At 38.5% G+C, this 17,395-nt stretch overlaps 1 protein-coding gene across 1 annotated transcript in view; it reads right to left on the bottom strand.

The window, feature by feature from the left end:
• The window catches only part of CMC1 (C-X9-C motif containing 1), a 137,609-nt gene that overhangs the window by 109,975 nt on the left and 10,239 nt on the right, over window positions 1-17,395 (bottom strand). The window contains exon 2 of the mRNA XM_045501010.1: window positions 2,292-2,349. Coding sequence (XP_045356966.1) covers window positions 2,292-2,349 — 58 coding nt within the window. The remainder of the gene's footprint in view (window positions 1-2,291; window positions 2,350-17,395) is intronic.

Here is a 17,395-nt window from a genome sequence, read left to right as displayed (position 1 = left end):
TTTAAAAAATTGGTTTCAGGAGTAGAATTTAGTGATTCATCACTTACATGTAACACCCAGTGCTCATGGCAGCAAGTGCCCTCTTTAATGCCCATCCCCCCCACCTACCTTCCCTCTAGCTACCTTCAGTTTGTGTTCTATAGTTAAGAGTCTCTTATGGTTTGCCTCCCTCTCTGTTTTTATCTTATTTTACTTTTCCCTCCCTTCCCCTATGATCATCTGTTTTTTTTCTTAAATTCCACATACAAATGAAATCATATGGTATTTGTCTTTCTCTGACTGACTTATTTCACTTAGCGGAACGTATTCTGGTTCCATCCATGTCATTGCAAATGGCAAGATTTCATTGTTTTTTTATGGCTGAGTAATATTCCACTGTGTGTGTGTGTGTGTGTGTGTGTGTGTGTGTGTGTGTGTGTGCATCTGGGCTCTTTCCATAATTTGACTGTTATTGGTAGTATTGCTATAAACATTGGGGTGCATGTGCCCCTTCAAATCTGTATTTTTATATCCTTTTGAATAAATACCTAGTAGTACAATTGCTGGGTCATAGGGTAGTTCTATTTGGTGTGCTTTCGTTCATTCTGCTTGGGATTCTCTGTGTATCCTGGATCTGAATATCTGTTTCATTCCCTGGATTAGGGAAGTTTTAAACTATCATTTCTTCAAATAAGTTTTCTGACCCCCGACTTCTCTTATTATTCTGGGATACTACAATATGAATGTTATTACATTTGATGGAGTCACTGACTTCCCTAAGTTTATTTTCATTCTGTATAATTTTTTTCTCTCTTTCTAATTCAGCTAGATTACTTTTCACTACTCTGTCTTCCAGGTCACTAATGTGTTCCTGTGCTTCTTCCATCCTGTTTTTCATTCCATCAAGTGTGTTTCTCATTTCATTTATTGTGCCCTTTATCTCTTCTATATTATTCTTTTCTTTCTGTTAAGGGTGTCACTATGTCTTCCAATCTTTTCTCAAGTCCTGTGAATATCCTTATGATCATTGCTTTAAATGCTCTATTAAAATCTATTTTGCTTTGATCTCTGGCTGTGGCCTTGTCCTATTCTTTCATTTGGGATAAATTTCTCTGTCTCCTCATTCTGTCAGCTTCTCTGTGTCTGTTTCTGTATGTTAATAAAGTCATCTGTGTCTTCTGCTCTTGAAAGTAGCGACGTTCTGAAGAGGATGTCCTGGAGTGCCCTGCAGTACAGTATCCCCTGTTCACCAAGACCTGGCACTTGAGGAGAGTACCCCATATGTGTTGTTTATGTCTTGCTGTTGTGACTGAATCACCTTTCCTTTTGGTTCACTTATCTGCACTGACTCTCTGCCTATTGTGGCCTTTGCTTACTCTGTGGTGTTAGTGAGACCCAGTCAGGCCAGCTTTGAAGGGTCATGAGAACCTGGGAACAGGGCAGCGGTGTTAGCAAAATTTGCACTGGGCTAATAGTCCTATGCTTGATCTTCCAAAGTGGTTCAAGGTAGCCGGGGGCACAAGGCTGAGCATAGCATGTGACGGTGGCTGGAAGTAACTGCCTGGGTGTGATGTGGTGGCTTGGCCAGGCACATGGTGGCTACGGGGTACCTGGAAACTGGGTGCATCCTGCATGTATGCAGATTTGACAAAATTTTCCCTAAGCCCATGGCTGAGGCTGATGGGCTTGGAGTATGTGAGTCCTCAGGAGAACTCCTGATAAGTTTTGTTAAAGCTTTTTTGGTATACTTCTCAGACATTGGCCAAGAAAATATCTCTAACAACTGGTAAAACATTCTTTCACAAGTTAAGCGGTATCCAATTGTGTGATTTTTATAGGATAAAGAGGACCTAACAATGTTATCAACTGATATATCAATGTAAAAAACTTTAATAATATATCATGTGTTTTTTGGCATATTACTTGAAAAGAATTTAAACACATGACTGTCATTGCTATAACATTTCTCCCTGGCCCACATATGGAATCAAAGCTTATCAAAAATTTTATCTATAAGGTGAAAAAATGGGCATAGAATTTATTCTGAATGCTTTATCATTCCAGAAATATGTAATGTTTATTCATATACACATAAACTAATAGAAAAAAGATTTATCTCATTAAGAGATGGTTTTCTTATAAAATTTTACTTTCATATGTAATAAGTATTTTTCTAGACATGTAATATATTTCTGTTGTTTTCATCAGTTATTTTGTAACATAATTATAACAGTAACTCAATCATCTGTAAGAACATAATAATACAGCCTTATGGTCACAGGAAATTTCTAAACATTTATGTATACGCATACTTTTTGCAGTGTGATAGGACAATCAACCAGGACTGAACAATATTCTTTAGGATGAAACCTGTGGGAAAAAATGTAATGGAAATACAAGTTTACAAGAAAAAAATAAAGCCTTGACATTTCTAGTTGTTAGAGAAGTACTTGTTCATATATTTTCTAAAAGGATGATAGATATCAAATCTTATCATTTAGATACATTTGGATCTATTTGAAAGAGAACACAGCTGTTTTACTTATTTGTTTTTTGTATCAGTGTTACATCATACTGGATATCCCATCCTTTGTAATCAGCTAACCTTATAGTAAAATGATTTTATGTGAACTTAAAAATGTGTAAGAAAGTACACATATTTTTCAAATTTTCCATAGGAGGTTTGTAAGCAAAACAGTTTAACAATCATTGTAGAAAATCTGTTTGAGTACGTATGAAAAGGAACAGAAGTGGGGCAAAACTGGAGATAAGAAGTCTAGCTAGTGTGATGTTGCAGTACATAAGGCAGGATAATGGTTGCCCGGACTGGGTAGGGCAATGGTGATCAATAGAAGTAGATGAATCTGAGAAACATTTGGGAGGTAGAATGAGTAGGATATGCTGAGAGATTAGATGTGGAGGTATGAGAGGAAGGGGGAAGGATGACACCCAGGTTCCTACCTGGGTAACTGATGTTACTGAGAGAGGGAAGCATAGTAAAGGAGCAGGTGTGGGACAGAAAGTGATGCCCTGTGTGTGTGTGTGTGTGTGTGTGTGTGTGTGTGTGCATGCACAGATGTGTGTGGTGTGTTTGTATGTGTACTTTCATACACTAATATGGAATTGAAGGTGAGGAGAGATACTTGGGCTACAGGTTTAAACTCCATGAGCATAAGAATATATACATAGTAACTGAATCTGCAAGAGTAAATGAGACCTCCTAAGAAGAGATGTAGGAGGAAAATTGGGACCATGTGATGGCATGGAAAACAAGAGAAGGCAATGTTTCAGAAAGAAAGGATTATTCAGTGCTAGCAAATGTTACAGAAAGGCAAGGTAAAGGAAGATGGGAAAGACCTTTTCCAGAATGGTTTCAGTAAAGAAATGGAGACAGAAGCCAATATGGAGGGGGAGAACAGATGTATGCATACACCTATACCCACACCCACATTCAAGGTGGGGCAATACAACTACAAGGTTGAACAGCTGACAGTGTATTCATTTGGTGGTGATAAGTAAAATTGCTAGTTAGTAGAAAACATTTTTATATGTAATGAAAAAATGTGTGGCCAATTTATGAATTGAAAAATCATGTGCTTTATGCTTTAAATAATTAAGTTTTTCCTGGAAAATGCAACTTTATAACAACTTTTGCCTCATCCTTTACTATTTAGCCTTGATTCAATAGACAGGGATGTCTATTCAGTATAAAGCACTGGCCTAATCTGGGGTGGGATAATGAATCAAGCATATAGCCAGATCTCACAAGATGCCAGAGGAGTTAACATGTCTTGAAAAACACCACACTATAAAGCAGTAAGTGATATGCAAATATATATATATATATATATATATATATATATATATATATGATATACAAATATACAGTTTGATTTTGAAAATATAAATATGGGTAAATATTTTTACACACACTGTTTAAAGTTTATTTTTATTTATTCTGAGAGAGATAGGGAGCAAGCAGGGGAGGGGCAGAGAAAGAGGGAGACAGAATCCCCAGCAAGACTCATGCTGTCAGCGCGAAGCCTGATGTGGGGTTCGAAGTAATGAACTGTGAGATTATGACCTAAGCCAAAATCAAGAGTTGGACACTTAGCCAACTGAGCCACCCAGGTGCCCCAATACGAGTAAATATTTTTATCTAAAGGCTTTAAATACAATGTACACAGAATACTGGTTTTAAAGTTCTAGTAATTAGATCTGCATTCTTCCACAGTGTCTCTGCCTTTTCCCAATTGTCATTTCTTGAAAAGAACACACAAGTAAGCTCAGAAAATTAACAAAATAATGAAGATGGGGCCTACCTCCCACTTTGGGTTTTTATGTATCAGACTATCAAAAGAGAATGTGCTGCGATAGACCAGCTATTTAATTATTCAGATTAGTCTGCATTTTAAATGGAAATGACAGTATCCAGAGTAAAAAAATAACTCTTCACTCAAATGTGATTCTCCTTTCTTGGCTCTTCTTTGCGGACGGTCTTGAAGTATATCTCTCTTTTCCTTCTTAACTTCTCATATTAAAAATTGCTTAATTAGGGGAAAATATGAAATTTTCTTCTCTCTTTTTTGAGGACTCATGCAATTAAAAAGTTGAGAATCTGCTTGGATGTTTGAGGAGCACAGATTACACTGAACAATCCACCCTTAAAAATTAAATAGAATGTTATAATCATAAATAGCTCTGCCTTGCAGTCATTTCTGTAATTCTGTCTAACATTCATATTGTCATTTGATTAGTTAATCATCCATTTTCAAAGGTGTGAATGTGTTTTCACACTTCTGCTAAGACAGTGTTAACTATGAAACTATAGATAGCAATAGAGATTAATTATCTATTGCACAAGTTCCCACACCTTGTGCTTACCAGATAGAGGAAGAGAGTGTATGTCTTAACACAGGTGTGATTTCAGAAACGGGGAAAAAAAATACTTGGTCAAATGAGTTCAAGGAGTACTTTCAATTGACATACCTTTAAAATGTTCACTGTCTTTACACTTTTAATTTTACTTCATAAAACAATTGATCTCCCACGCATAACCAGATTTATTTCCTGAGTGGATTAGTGCCTGTCTTCAGTTATAAATGAATGAGTGAAGGCATTTTACAAATGAATCAGTCTCTCATGAAATTAGAAAGGGAACAGAACTCTATCAGATTTTAACAGCTGTCATTCCATTAGGACAAAGACAGACATTTTAGACTTGGTCTTCTGAAAGGTTAAGTAAATACATTGAGCCTTCTGAGCACTCTAGGAAGCCCAAATAATAATGGTAATAATAATAGTAACTATTATTATAGTTATAATAGCAATAAAGTCTCCATCTGGCTTTTGGTTTGCTGCTCCCTGAGCCTAATGAAGTCTGTTCATCTCGAACCTGGTTTACCACTTCTTTGGAGACCGATTTTTCTCTCGCAGTGAGTTGAGCTTTGATGGGTAGGGTATTGTGACTGAAAAGAGAGAGTAAGGGATAGAAGTTTATCTGTAACTGCATTCTGTTTTGAGGTAAAGATATGCTCAAATTTTGATCCATCATGAAAGGTAATAATTCCTCAGTCCTAGATCTGTATTAGCTTTGATCTTATGCTAATGTGATGCAATTGATCATTAATATCCTAAAAATCTTCTCTATGATGTAAACCCAGGACCGAAAAGGAACAAAAATGTTCCAACTCATAAGCTTTCTGCTTTCTTCTTTCTTCAGATACGTGGGTGAAGGTATTCTCCCAGGTGTGGTTCTGTATGGACTCAGACAAACTTGCAGACCTCTGAGCCACAACCTTGTTTATTTATTTATTTATTTATTTATTTTTTCAACGTTTATTTATTTTTGGGACAGAGAGAGACAGAGCATGAACAGGGGAGAGGCAGAGAGAGAGGGAGACACAGAATCGGAAACAGGCTCCAGGCTCCGAGCCATCAGCCCAGAGCCTGACGCGGGACTCGAACTCACGGACCGCGAGATCGTGACCTGGCTGAAGTCGGACGTTCAACCGACTGCGCCACCCAGGCGCCCCCACAACCTTGTTTTTAAAGTGCCTCCTATTATACATATATGGCCCCAAATTGCTTCTTCTTTCTTGGTCTGGGTATGACACCAGAGAGGCAAAGGCCAAGGGTTTTGGTAGCAAGAAAATGAGATAAAAACCAAATGCCATTGGCTTGTTAGACAAACTGGCATAACATTCCAATATTTCTTACCAGTCCTGTCAATTCATATTTAGTTACTCTTCTGTAATCTACATTCCCAACCCCATGCTAATACACTCTCCGTTTAATGAATGAGAATGGGCATCACTTATCACCATAGTCCCACTTAGATCGAGGACACTTTAGTTCTCAAGCTTATGTTTTATTTTCCTCGAAGGCCTGGGTTAACCAGAAACTTCCTGAGAAAATTTAGGCTTAGCAGCTTCACTGGTGACTTTTCAATCTTGGAACAGCAACAGTTAAGAGAAAAGGAGTTGAAAAGAAGATGGTGAAATGTCATCAGGACAGAGACTTGTTCTTACAAAAGATTCCAGAAAAGTAAACTTCACCTTCATTGGGCATGCCTCCTGAAGAAGAATGCCATGTCCTCATGTGTATATTTTAACCCTTCAGCTTTGCCCAACTGCTGACCTAAAAGAGAACAAACACAAATGGATTGAAAGAGAAGGGGAGTAGAGGTGCCTGGGTGGCTCGGTCGGCTGAGCGTCCGACTTAGGCTCAGGTCATGATCTCGCAGTTCGTTGGTTCAAGCCCCATGTTGGGCTCTGTGCTGACAGCTCAGAGCCCGGAGCCTGCTTCAGATTCTGTGTCTCCCTCTCTCTGCCCCTTCCCCGCTCATGCTCTGTCTCTCTCTGTCTCTCAAAGGTGAATAAACGTTAAAAAAATTTTTTTTTTTTTTTTAAAAGAAAGAGGAGGGGAGCTTGGAGTCTAAGAAACTAAGACATCTTTCCCTGGAAACCTCAAATCTGAAGTTTAAGATTTTGAATGCTTTGACCAGCTTCAAAAAGAGAGCATATTTCCATAAGAGCACCACACACATTTAAAAATGTGCTCCTTGGAACCATACATTGGCTGGCCTCATTATCTATAGGCCATTTGATCTGGGGCAAAAATACAATAACTGTGAAGTTCCTTTTAAATTAACAGCTGGATCTGAAACAACGTTTCTCTGGGGCATGAAATAGATGACTTCTCCCATTCTTTGGAGTAGTCTAAGCCAGAGAAGGCCCTGTGGGTGACGTACATCCCCTCTTCATCCCTGTCTTTGAGTATGTTCTCTGAATAATTCTGACACATCCCAGAGCCATCTAGAGACTTGAACCATGTACAGGCCATCCAGTTAAGCCCAGATTTCCAGCCATCCACACCAAAGTTCTTCAGACATGTGGGGAGGCTGTCTTGGATTCTCCACACCAACTCTTTTGCCACAGCTGAAAACCACTGAGTGGCCTCAATCAATGTCACATGGGGCAGAAAAATCACTCCATTGAGCCTTGCCCAAATTCCAGACCCACAAAATAATGAAGTATCATTAAATTGCTATTGTAAGGGGGCACCTGGGTGACTCAGTCGGTTGAGCATCCGACTTTGACTCAGGTCATGATCTCACATTTCATGAGTTCGAGCCCTGCATTGGCCTCTGTGCTGACAGCTAGGAGCCTGGAGCCTGCTTCGGATTCTGTGTGTCTCTCCTTCTCTCTCTCTGCCTCTCCCCTACTCGCACTGTCTCTCTGTCTCAAAAATAAAGAAACATTAAAAAAAAAACAACAACCTTAAAAAGAGTCATTATTGTTTGAAGCCATTACATTTTGGTGCGAGTTCTTGTGCAGCAAATGGTACTTGGAAAGGAGGTGCTTCACCACCAAAATCTTAAGTATGTGACATTGGCTTTGGGATTGGGTGGATGCTGGCAGGACCTCAATAATACTGTAAGTATAATCTCAAAGAGCTTCAAGAGGCCGCTGCTGAGGGCTCCTATGACATTGAGGAAAGTGTTATTTGGAGATGAGGAAGAAAGGGAGCTTGCCATGTAGTGGCACAGTTTGCCAAAACTGCTGTCTCTAGAGACGTGGAAAATCAAAAAGGGTACTACTTAAGGAATTCATGGGCTTGGCTGTGGAGATTTCCAGGCAGAGTGCAGAAAGTGCCAGCTGACTTCTATCTACTGATTATGATAACTTAGAAGAAGAAAGAGAGAGGAAATGAAGAAGAAACTATCAGGTTTTGAGGCAAATACAGAAGAATTATAAACCCAGAACTTGCTGGGCTTGAAAATAAAACTGTTTTCTATCCCCAGTCCAGTGTGCCCCAGGAAAAGATTTTCAAAGTAATAAATGGCAAGATCAAGTCCAGAGTCATTAGTAGAGCATATCCTCTCATCTATATAGCTTTAAGACCCTTTATTAGGATTTCAGAACATTTAAGGGTAGACTTTTATAGATTGTCTCAGTTAAATGATAAAGCTTTCAAGAATTTTGAGGGTGTTATTCTACAGCAGCCTTAAACATGGCTCATGTATAGAAGAACTTATCTCAGAAAGAAATTTAAGGGACGCCTGGGTGGCTCAGTCAGTTAAATGTCAACTTTGGCTTGGGTCTTGAGTTCAAGCCTCGCATCGGGCTCTCTGCAGACAGCTCAGAGCTTGGAGCCTGCTTCAGATTCTATGTCTCCCCCTCTCTCTGCCCCTCCCCCACTCGTGCTCACTCGCTTTCTCTCTCTCTCTCTCAAAAATAAAAAAAAAAAGAAAGAAGGAAACGTGGGTGCAGGTTTGTTTATTGGAGTTTATTATAAATTGATATGAAACTCAGAAAGCTGTTGAAGGAATCAAAACAGCTTGCAACCCAAGACACAGCGATAGTACAAAATTAACTTGAGCAGGAAGCAGGCTATGAGAGCTATCTTGCTGCAAACACAGGCACTTTTTCTATAGATGAGAAGTGATGGTTTGGAGGAAGGAGTCAAGCACCCACAGGTCCAAGCCAGGAGCCAAGAATAATCCATTCACAGGGAGCAGAACTGGACCCTAATCAATGGATTAAAGTGGTGCCATGTGCCTGAGTGGATTTCAGAATTGCTATGGGCCTATGATTGCTATGTACTTCCTGTTCCTTGCCTTTTTGGATGGGACTGTCTATTATGGCCATCCAATCTCTGTTTCACTGTTACAGGCCGAGAAACCTTTCTCATTAATTCACAGGTCCTATAATCAATGGGAACTGTACTCGACCACCTATGGTGTGCCATAAGACTTTTAAAGAATGATCACAGTAGCTGCATTCATTACAATCTCAAAATGGGAACAATGCAATGTCATTCAACAATAAAAAGAAGCCAGACACAAAAGACTACATACTGTATGATTCCATTTATATTAAGTTCAAGAACATGCCAACTAAGCTACAATCATAAGGGTTAAAGGAGCGGTTGGCTATCTCTAAAGAGAAGAGGAATTGACTGGAAAAAGGCTTGAGAAAATCTAAGGTAATGGAATATTTTTTATCTTGGTCTGGGTGATGGTATATGGATACATACATATGTAAAAATTAATTGTGCTATGCACTTAAGGTTTGTGCATTTTTATGGTGTCACTTCGATCACAATTAAAACTAAATCAATAGGCACTGTATTGGAAAATCCACGTGTGGCTGTCCACCTACTGTTTAGGTAGATACACACTTGCACTGAATTCTCTTTCACTATTCCTCGGGTCAATCATTAAGGGGCTTAACAGTGATTTCCTCTCCTCCTTCTCCGTGTATTAGCTAAGCGGGAACTTGGTTTTTGTGTCAAGGAATCCTCATAACAATGATATGATTTAATCAGCACTCTGTATTCCTTGTTTTATATTAGAAGAGTCTCTCAGTTTGCATCATCCCCTTTGCAGAGTCTCACATTCATTTTGCTCTTGATGTTTCACTTTTGACTTATCCCGATTTTGGAAGCTAACACTTTTCATCATCAATTTTATTTCAAAATCTTTTAACGTCAACATTTCCCACGCCAAGCTTCAAATCACAGTCGAACAATTCATAAGCAATTAGAGCCATATTTATTTATGGCACTGATTGGCATTATGCAAATTAACTCCATTTATAGCACAGTGGCTTTTTAATGTCATAAAGTAACATTACTTTATATGTTAAATATATTTTGTTTTCAGATGGGCTATCTGAAGTTTTGTTTCTTCTCTTTTTTTTCTTCCTTTGCTTGAGAAAAATTCACTGCATATTGCATGTTCCAAATTTAAACCTGACACCTAGATAGAAAACTGACAAACAGGAAACGACTAAAAGGAAGAGGTTCTTCCTACCATGTTTGATACCATCAAAACAGACGCTTTTTGTAAAACCTTTCTCTTTTCTTTTTTTTTGGGGCACAAAGGGGTGGGACAGTAACAGTGTCAGTTTATACATTTATCCCTTTGTGCCTATGTTAATAAAAAACTGATTGAATGGTTAGTGCGGTCTCTTCTGGTATATGCTTTATAATTTGGTTGGGATTAGAGTATTCAGCTTTCACATCCTTGCCTAGAGAGTTACAAACCAATAATGAGAATGAAGTGCAATGTGTCCCTCTTATAGCATTTCCCCCAACCCTTAGAGATGAATCATGCCATATGCCTATTTCCTATATTCCTAATGAAGAAGGCCAATCAGTGTGCATGTAACCCATGGAGGCTGTTATCTATTGACTGAACCCATGAACTTCAAGTCAGTGCCTTAGATACAAACGCTTCCATCTTTTAAACAAAATGAGGCCTGGAAATAATCTATTGTTTAGGTGTGAAATTCTGGATGTTTTATAACTAGCCATGTTGGTCACCCCTGAATTAACTGTTTTAATTAGAGTTTTTAAACAAAAGAGTAGTACATGCCCATTATAAAAATTAAAACCAGACAGAAGCATATTTTTTTTATATACATTTATTTATTTTTGAGAGACAGAGAGAGACGCAGCCCTAGTGGGGGAGGGGCAGAGAGAGAAGGAGACCCAGAATCTGAAGCAGGCTCCAGGCTGTGAGCTGTCAGCACAGAGCCCGATACGGGGCTCAACTCACAAACCATGAGATCATGACCTGAGCTGAAGTCAGACACTTAACCGACTGAGCCACCCAGGCGCCCCACACAGAAGCATATAAAAAGTGAGTTTCCCCCCTGCCTCCTCTGCCTCTCCCCTTAACTCCCTTCCTACACAGTTACCTTCTTAACAGTTGGTGGGAATCTTTCTATTTCATCTATTTGCCACTTAAATGCAACATATATCTAGATAACGATCTTTCTCTTTTTACGCAAATGAAGTGATACTACAAGCAATGGTCTAAAGTTTATTTTGTCCCCTGAAACACATACCTCATCTTGTTACTGGCAGTAATCTACCAGCTTCAAAATTTTGAAACAAAAAATTTTGTGACGGATTGTAACAATTATTTATGTTTTTACAAATAATATATTGTATTCATAGAGATTAAAATATTACAGAGAGGCTAAAATCCCTTTGATCTTTGCTTTGATTTCTGCCCCCACACTCAATACCTCTCCCACCCATCACCACTGTTAGCAGCTTTGCAAATGTCCTTCCAGACCTTATTCTGTGCATTTATATAACATTATTTACAGAATCATAACATTGTACAGTACTGTTTTTGTGTGTATTTGTTTAACTTAAGTAGTTTTCTATTGTATGTAAGGTTCCACCGTGTTCTTCTTTACTCAACAATTTGTCCTGGTGATCATCCCATGTTAATACATGTAAATCTATCCCACTCTTTTAACTAAGCCTCTTGTACATTTTGTTTAGCACCTCCACTATTGGAGGCCATTTAGGTTGTTTCTGGTTTTTTTCATGCTTAAACATAATGCTACCTAATCTTTGTAACTTTAAATGTGGTTCCTTATGTAATTGTACAAAACATGTCAATTTATGAATACATTAAAAATGATACCTGCCTGGGGCCCCTGAGTGGCTCAGTTGGTTGAGCATTCATCTTCGGCTCAGGTTATGATCTCACAGCGGTCGAGTTCAAGCTCTACATCGGGTTCCCTGTTGTCAACACAGAGCCTGCTTTGGATCCCCTGACCGTCTCTCTTCCTCTCCCCTGCTCATGCACTCTCTCCCCACAAAATAAACATGAAAAAAAAATGATACCTGCGTGCCAAAATTTGTAAGTCATGGGTAGTAACCTGAGCATTTTATTTAACTGATAATAAAAATATAGTAAAATGTGTGACTTTATCAATAATTCTGACAATATCAAAATGTTTCATTTTGTTCAGAACAAGGGAAGTTAGTGAGAAGTGAAATTACTGGGTCATAGATGGTATGTAGATTTTTGTTTAATAAATAATAAACATTAATTTTTGTTTAATAAATAAATATTTAATAAATAATAAATGCCACTGAATTGGCCTGCAAACTGTACCAACTTCAGTTATACCAGCAATGCTTATTCCTTCACATTATTGCTAATAACATTGTCCAGTTTTGAAATTTTTTATCAATCTGACAGGTGAAGAACGCTATAGAATTTATTATAATTTGCAAGCCTTCAAACCATGCCATCAGCATTCCTGGGTGTCCAGCTTAAAGATGGCAGACAGTGGGACTTCTCAGCCTCCATAATTTCATGAGCCAATATCTTATAATAAATGTCTTCATATACACATATATTTATTTATATACATATATATGAGATACATAAGATAGCCCTAAGATAGATCTTATGACTAGTATATTAGTCAAAGTTCTCCAGAGAAACAGAACCAATAGGACATATGTATATGTATATGTATATTTTATATGTGTATGTATGTATATATATCTATATATCTTATACATATATATACACACATATATAATATATATCCTATATGTATATATATAATATAGTCTTATATATATATATCTTTATACATATATGCACATATATATATCTCACAGTTATACACATACATATACATATATATCTTACATCTGTACACATATACACACATCCTATTAGTCCTGTTTCTCTGGAGAACCTTGACTAATATTCTAACCATAACCTACGTAATTTTGTAGACAGCGAACATTTTTATTTTTATTTTATCTTATTTTCTTAATTTAAATTATTTTATTTTATTTTTGGGAGAGAGAGATCATGACAGGGGTGAGAGGCAGAGAGAGAGAGAGAGAGAGAGAGAGAGAGAGAGAGAGAATCTCAAGCAGTCTCCATGCTCAGCACAAAGCCCAATGTGGGCTCCATCCCATAACCCTGGGATCATGACCTGAGCCGAAATCAAGAGTTGGACACTCAACTGACTGAGCCATCCAGGCGCTCAGAGAACATTTTTAATTGTCCTGTTACAATTAACATATTTTTGTACAGCTATTAGATATCAAGACTGTGTTATACATTGCAAGGTTTATCTAGAGAAGCAAGGCATAGCATAGTGGTAGTCGATCTCTCTGCTGTTAGTCGTGGCAGTTGTGTATTTAGGGAAGAAGAAGATTACAGAGGGTCTTCAAGAAGTTCTGGTGGCATTTAAGACATGTCTTGATTTTATAGATGAAAAGTGGCCACAAATTATTTGACCCTGTTCCTACTGAATCTGGACAGGTCTGTGACTGCTTTGATGAGTAGAGTATGCCACCAGTGATAACCAGGGCAGTTTTGACCTAGAGTTTTAGAGGACTGGCAGTTTCAGCTTTGGTTTCTGTGAACCCTGAGTCACCACGTGGCAGTCTGACTATCTTGCTAGAGAGTAAGAGGGGAGCCAAAGTGAGCCTAGCCCTCCAGCTATTCCTGTGAAGGCACCAGTCTATTAAAAAAAGATTCCTTGCATTTTCTAGATGAGCCTAGCTGCCAGCTGAATACTTTCTGGCAACCCTAGTGGATCCCATGTGTATCTGAATTCCTGACCCAGAAATTTGTGAAATGTAGTAAAGTAGTTTATGTTTTAAGTCATGAGTTTAACAGTGATTGGAGTAGCAGTAGATAATTGGAATAGAAGCCGATGTAAAAGTGTGATCTAAAAGGAAAGAAAATGCTTCAGTTGTATAGATTAGTCCACAGGGAGGACAGAGCTTATAATGTGAATCCCTTGTGATGCAAATCTTTCGCTTAATTTACAGTAACAGAGAGCCATTCTTTCCTACATATTTTTGTGCTATACCCACACACTTGTTACAGAGCAAACACAAACCCTAACAGAATCATCTAGGAATAAATGACAATATTCGGCCCCTGAAACAATTAGGTGTTTTTAGATAGCTTCAATCTTAATGCAGAGTATGATGATTACAGCTTAACTCAGCCTGGGACTTGCATCCTAAATATTAGGACAAGACAGGAGATCAGCTGGTACAATTTCCTTACTTTATATTTAAAAAACTGTGTCTGAGAGAGATTGAGCATTTTGGCTAAGGACTCATGAATGATTGTGTCAGAATCTGGAATAGACCTTTGGCTTCCTAACCCTTCTTCTGGAGCCTATTACTACACTACACTGCAAACCATCAGCCCATGCAAATGTGTGTGCGCACAGACACATAGGCACAAAAACATAACTGGGCTTTAAAATTTGAGAACTCAATCATTTTAGTACTATGCAACAATCCGATTTCTAGGACCAAATAATTGTTAAATGTTTTTTTAATGTTTATTTATTTACTTTTGAGAGACAGAGAGAGAGCACAAGCAGGGGAGGGACCGAAAGAGAGAGACACACAAAATCGGAAGCAGGCTCCAGGCTACGAGCTGTCAGCATAGAGCCCTACGCGGGGCTCAAACCCACAGACCATGAGATCATGACCCGGGCTAAAGTTGAATGCTTAACCGACTGAGGCAGCCAGGCACCCCTAGAACCAAATAATCATTTTAACTACCAGCATATACAATGGTGTACTTGTAAATGTTTAACAACCGGCTCTTTGAAAAATGAAGAAAAGTCCTAATTTGTAGTATTTGCTGATTCTGTAGTGTAGATAATCCCACTGTGGCAAAATTCAAGCTACCTAACATGAACTTGGGAATTAGAAGAGATCTGCCAAATCAGCTTTCTGAGCCAGTATGAGCCAGCTGTAGCACATTAATGATTATACCACTTTAAGGAAAGCCAACATAAAAAGAGACCTATTTGAAGTGATTCATCACAAAAGATTCTTTACAAAATACATCACTGCACCACTTCTTTAAAGAGCTGGAACTTTTAAGTGCATTAAAATATTATTTGGGAAGAAATATTTCAATTTACTTATAACTTATAAGCAATGAAACGTTGCCCCAAACAACATTTATAGCCATTATGGACAATACTTTGAAGAGCTGGAACTTTTAAATGCATTAAAATATTATTTGGGAAGCAACATTTCAATTTATTTATATAACTAATAAGCAGTGAAACATTGCCCCGAACAACATTTATAGCCATTGTGGACAATACACCAAATATTGCCCATGCCCCTTACATTTTCAAGACATTCTTGTAGTTGCGTTGGACCCAGGCAACAAGTTGAGATCAATGGCTCATGAGTGGAAGTGATACCAAGGACACAGGTAGTTAAAGACTATGAGTTCTTCATGCTTTGTCATGACACAAAAGCCTTGGAAGCTACAGGTTGAAATGGTGACATCACGAGATGAAGGGAGCCTGAATTCTTGAATCGCCAGATGGAAGTCAACTCTGCCGACCATCTGCAGACTTTGCAAGAGCAAGAAGTCATTAAAAAAAATCTTTTTTAACGTTTATTTATTATTGAGAGACAGAGAGAGACAGAGCATGAGCATGGGAGAGGCAGAGAGAGAGGGAGACACCGAATCCGAAGCAGGCTCCAGGCTCCAAGCTGTCAGCACAGAGCCCAACGCAGGGCTTGAACTCACAAACCAAGATCATGACCTGAGCTGAAGTCGGACACTTAACCAACTGAGCCACCCAGGCGCCCCTGGAATAAGAAGTCAGTTTATCTGTATACGAAACCACTGAGATTTGGAGGTTTGTTACCACACCACAGCAAGAATTATCTTGACTAATAGAGTTATAAAAGCAATTTCATATATTTGAACTGACGGAAACAATGAAGAGCTATAACTTAGAGGAGAATGGAAATAGGACAGAAAGTAGGAGAGAGTTTCCAGCTTCTCATTAAGCAGCAACTATTTCTGATTATAAATTTCTGATGCCCTTTTAATATAGGAGTAATGCTCCCTAGACTATTAGGATACCTCTAATAGAGAGCATTGATTTTCATTGATTTTCATCTCAGTTGAAATTATAACAACAATATTTCTACGTCCCTTTTAGAGCTAGCAAATCATTTTCATACCCTATATTAATTACTTCATTTATTTATTTGTTCATTAAGCAACCATTTAATGAGTGCTTGTGATATTACAGTATGAGACGCTAGAAATATAATGGTAAGAAAAGACAGCACAGGCCCTGCCCTCATGGAAGTTCTAATGCTGGGGTTTACACAGTTATTAATCAAATTACCTAACAATGTTAAGGGTCTCAGAGTAAAAGTATAGCATGCTGTAAAAATGGGACAGGGGCATCTTATTTGGATGTGTTTGCAGTCAAAGTGGAAGGGAAGTGATATTCTTTCCCCTGACAAAGTGATATTTGAATCAAAATCTGAAGGATAAATGAGTTAAAATGAAGAGGGAAGTTTCTTCTTGCTGCTTTAACGCATTACCACGAACAATTGCAGGAATAAATAAACATAATTTATTATCTCATAATTCTGGAGTCCAGAAGTCTAGAATGGGTCAGCACGGCTTCATTCCTTCTGAAGGAATTCCTTCGCTTTCTAGGACAAAATCTGCTTAAGGAAAAGATTGCCTTTTGTTGATTCTAGAGACTGCCACATGCCTTGACTCATGGCCCTCTTTTAGTGATGGCATCTCTCTGAGCTCTGTTTCTGTGGTCATATCTCCTTCCCTCTGATTCCAAATTTCTTCCCTCCCATTTGATTACATCGACCCACATGGGTAATCCAAGATAATCTTCCCTTCTCATGATCCTTAACTTAATCACATTTGCAATGTGGCCTTGTCATGTAGAGTAGCATACTCACAGGTTTGGGGCATTAGGACATGGACATCTTTGGGGGGCCGTTATTTTGTCTACCACATAGTACAAGACATTGGAAACAGGATTTATTAAAGTGCTGAAATAGAGGGACATGTTGCATTGGAAATACAGGATGAAGCTTCTGTGACTAGTGTCAGAGTAAAGGGAGCACAATAATGTGACATTGGCCTAAAGAGAGAGGCCAGGGCTGGGCCCTGCAGAAACCTGTTGTTTTAGTCGGCCCAGGCTATCCGAACAAAAACCATTGACTGGGTGCCTTAAATAACACGTTTATTTCTCATAGCACTGGAGACTGGGGAGCTGAGATCAAGGTGCTGGCCAATTTGGCTCCTGGTGAG

The sequence above is a fragment of the Leopardus geoffroyi genome, chromosome C2 (genome assembly GCF_018350155.1).
Source record: "Leopardus geoffroyi isolate Oge1 chromosome C2, O.geoffroyi_Oge1_pat1.0, whole genome shotgun sequence".
Classification (NCBI taxonomy): domain Eukaryota; kingdom Metazoa; phylum Chordata; class Mammalia; order Carnivora; family Felidae; genus Leopardus; species Leopardus geoffroyi.
This window is presented reverse-complemented; position numbering and strand designations above follow the sequence as displayed.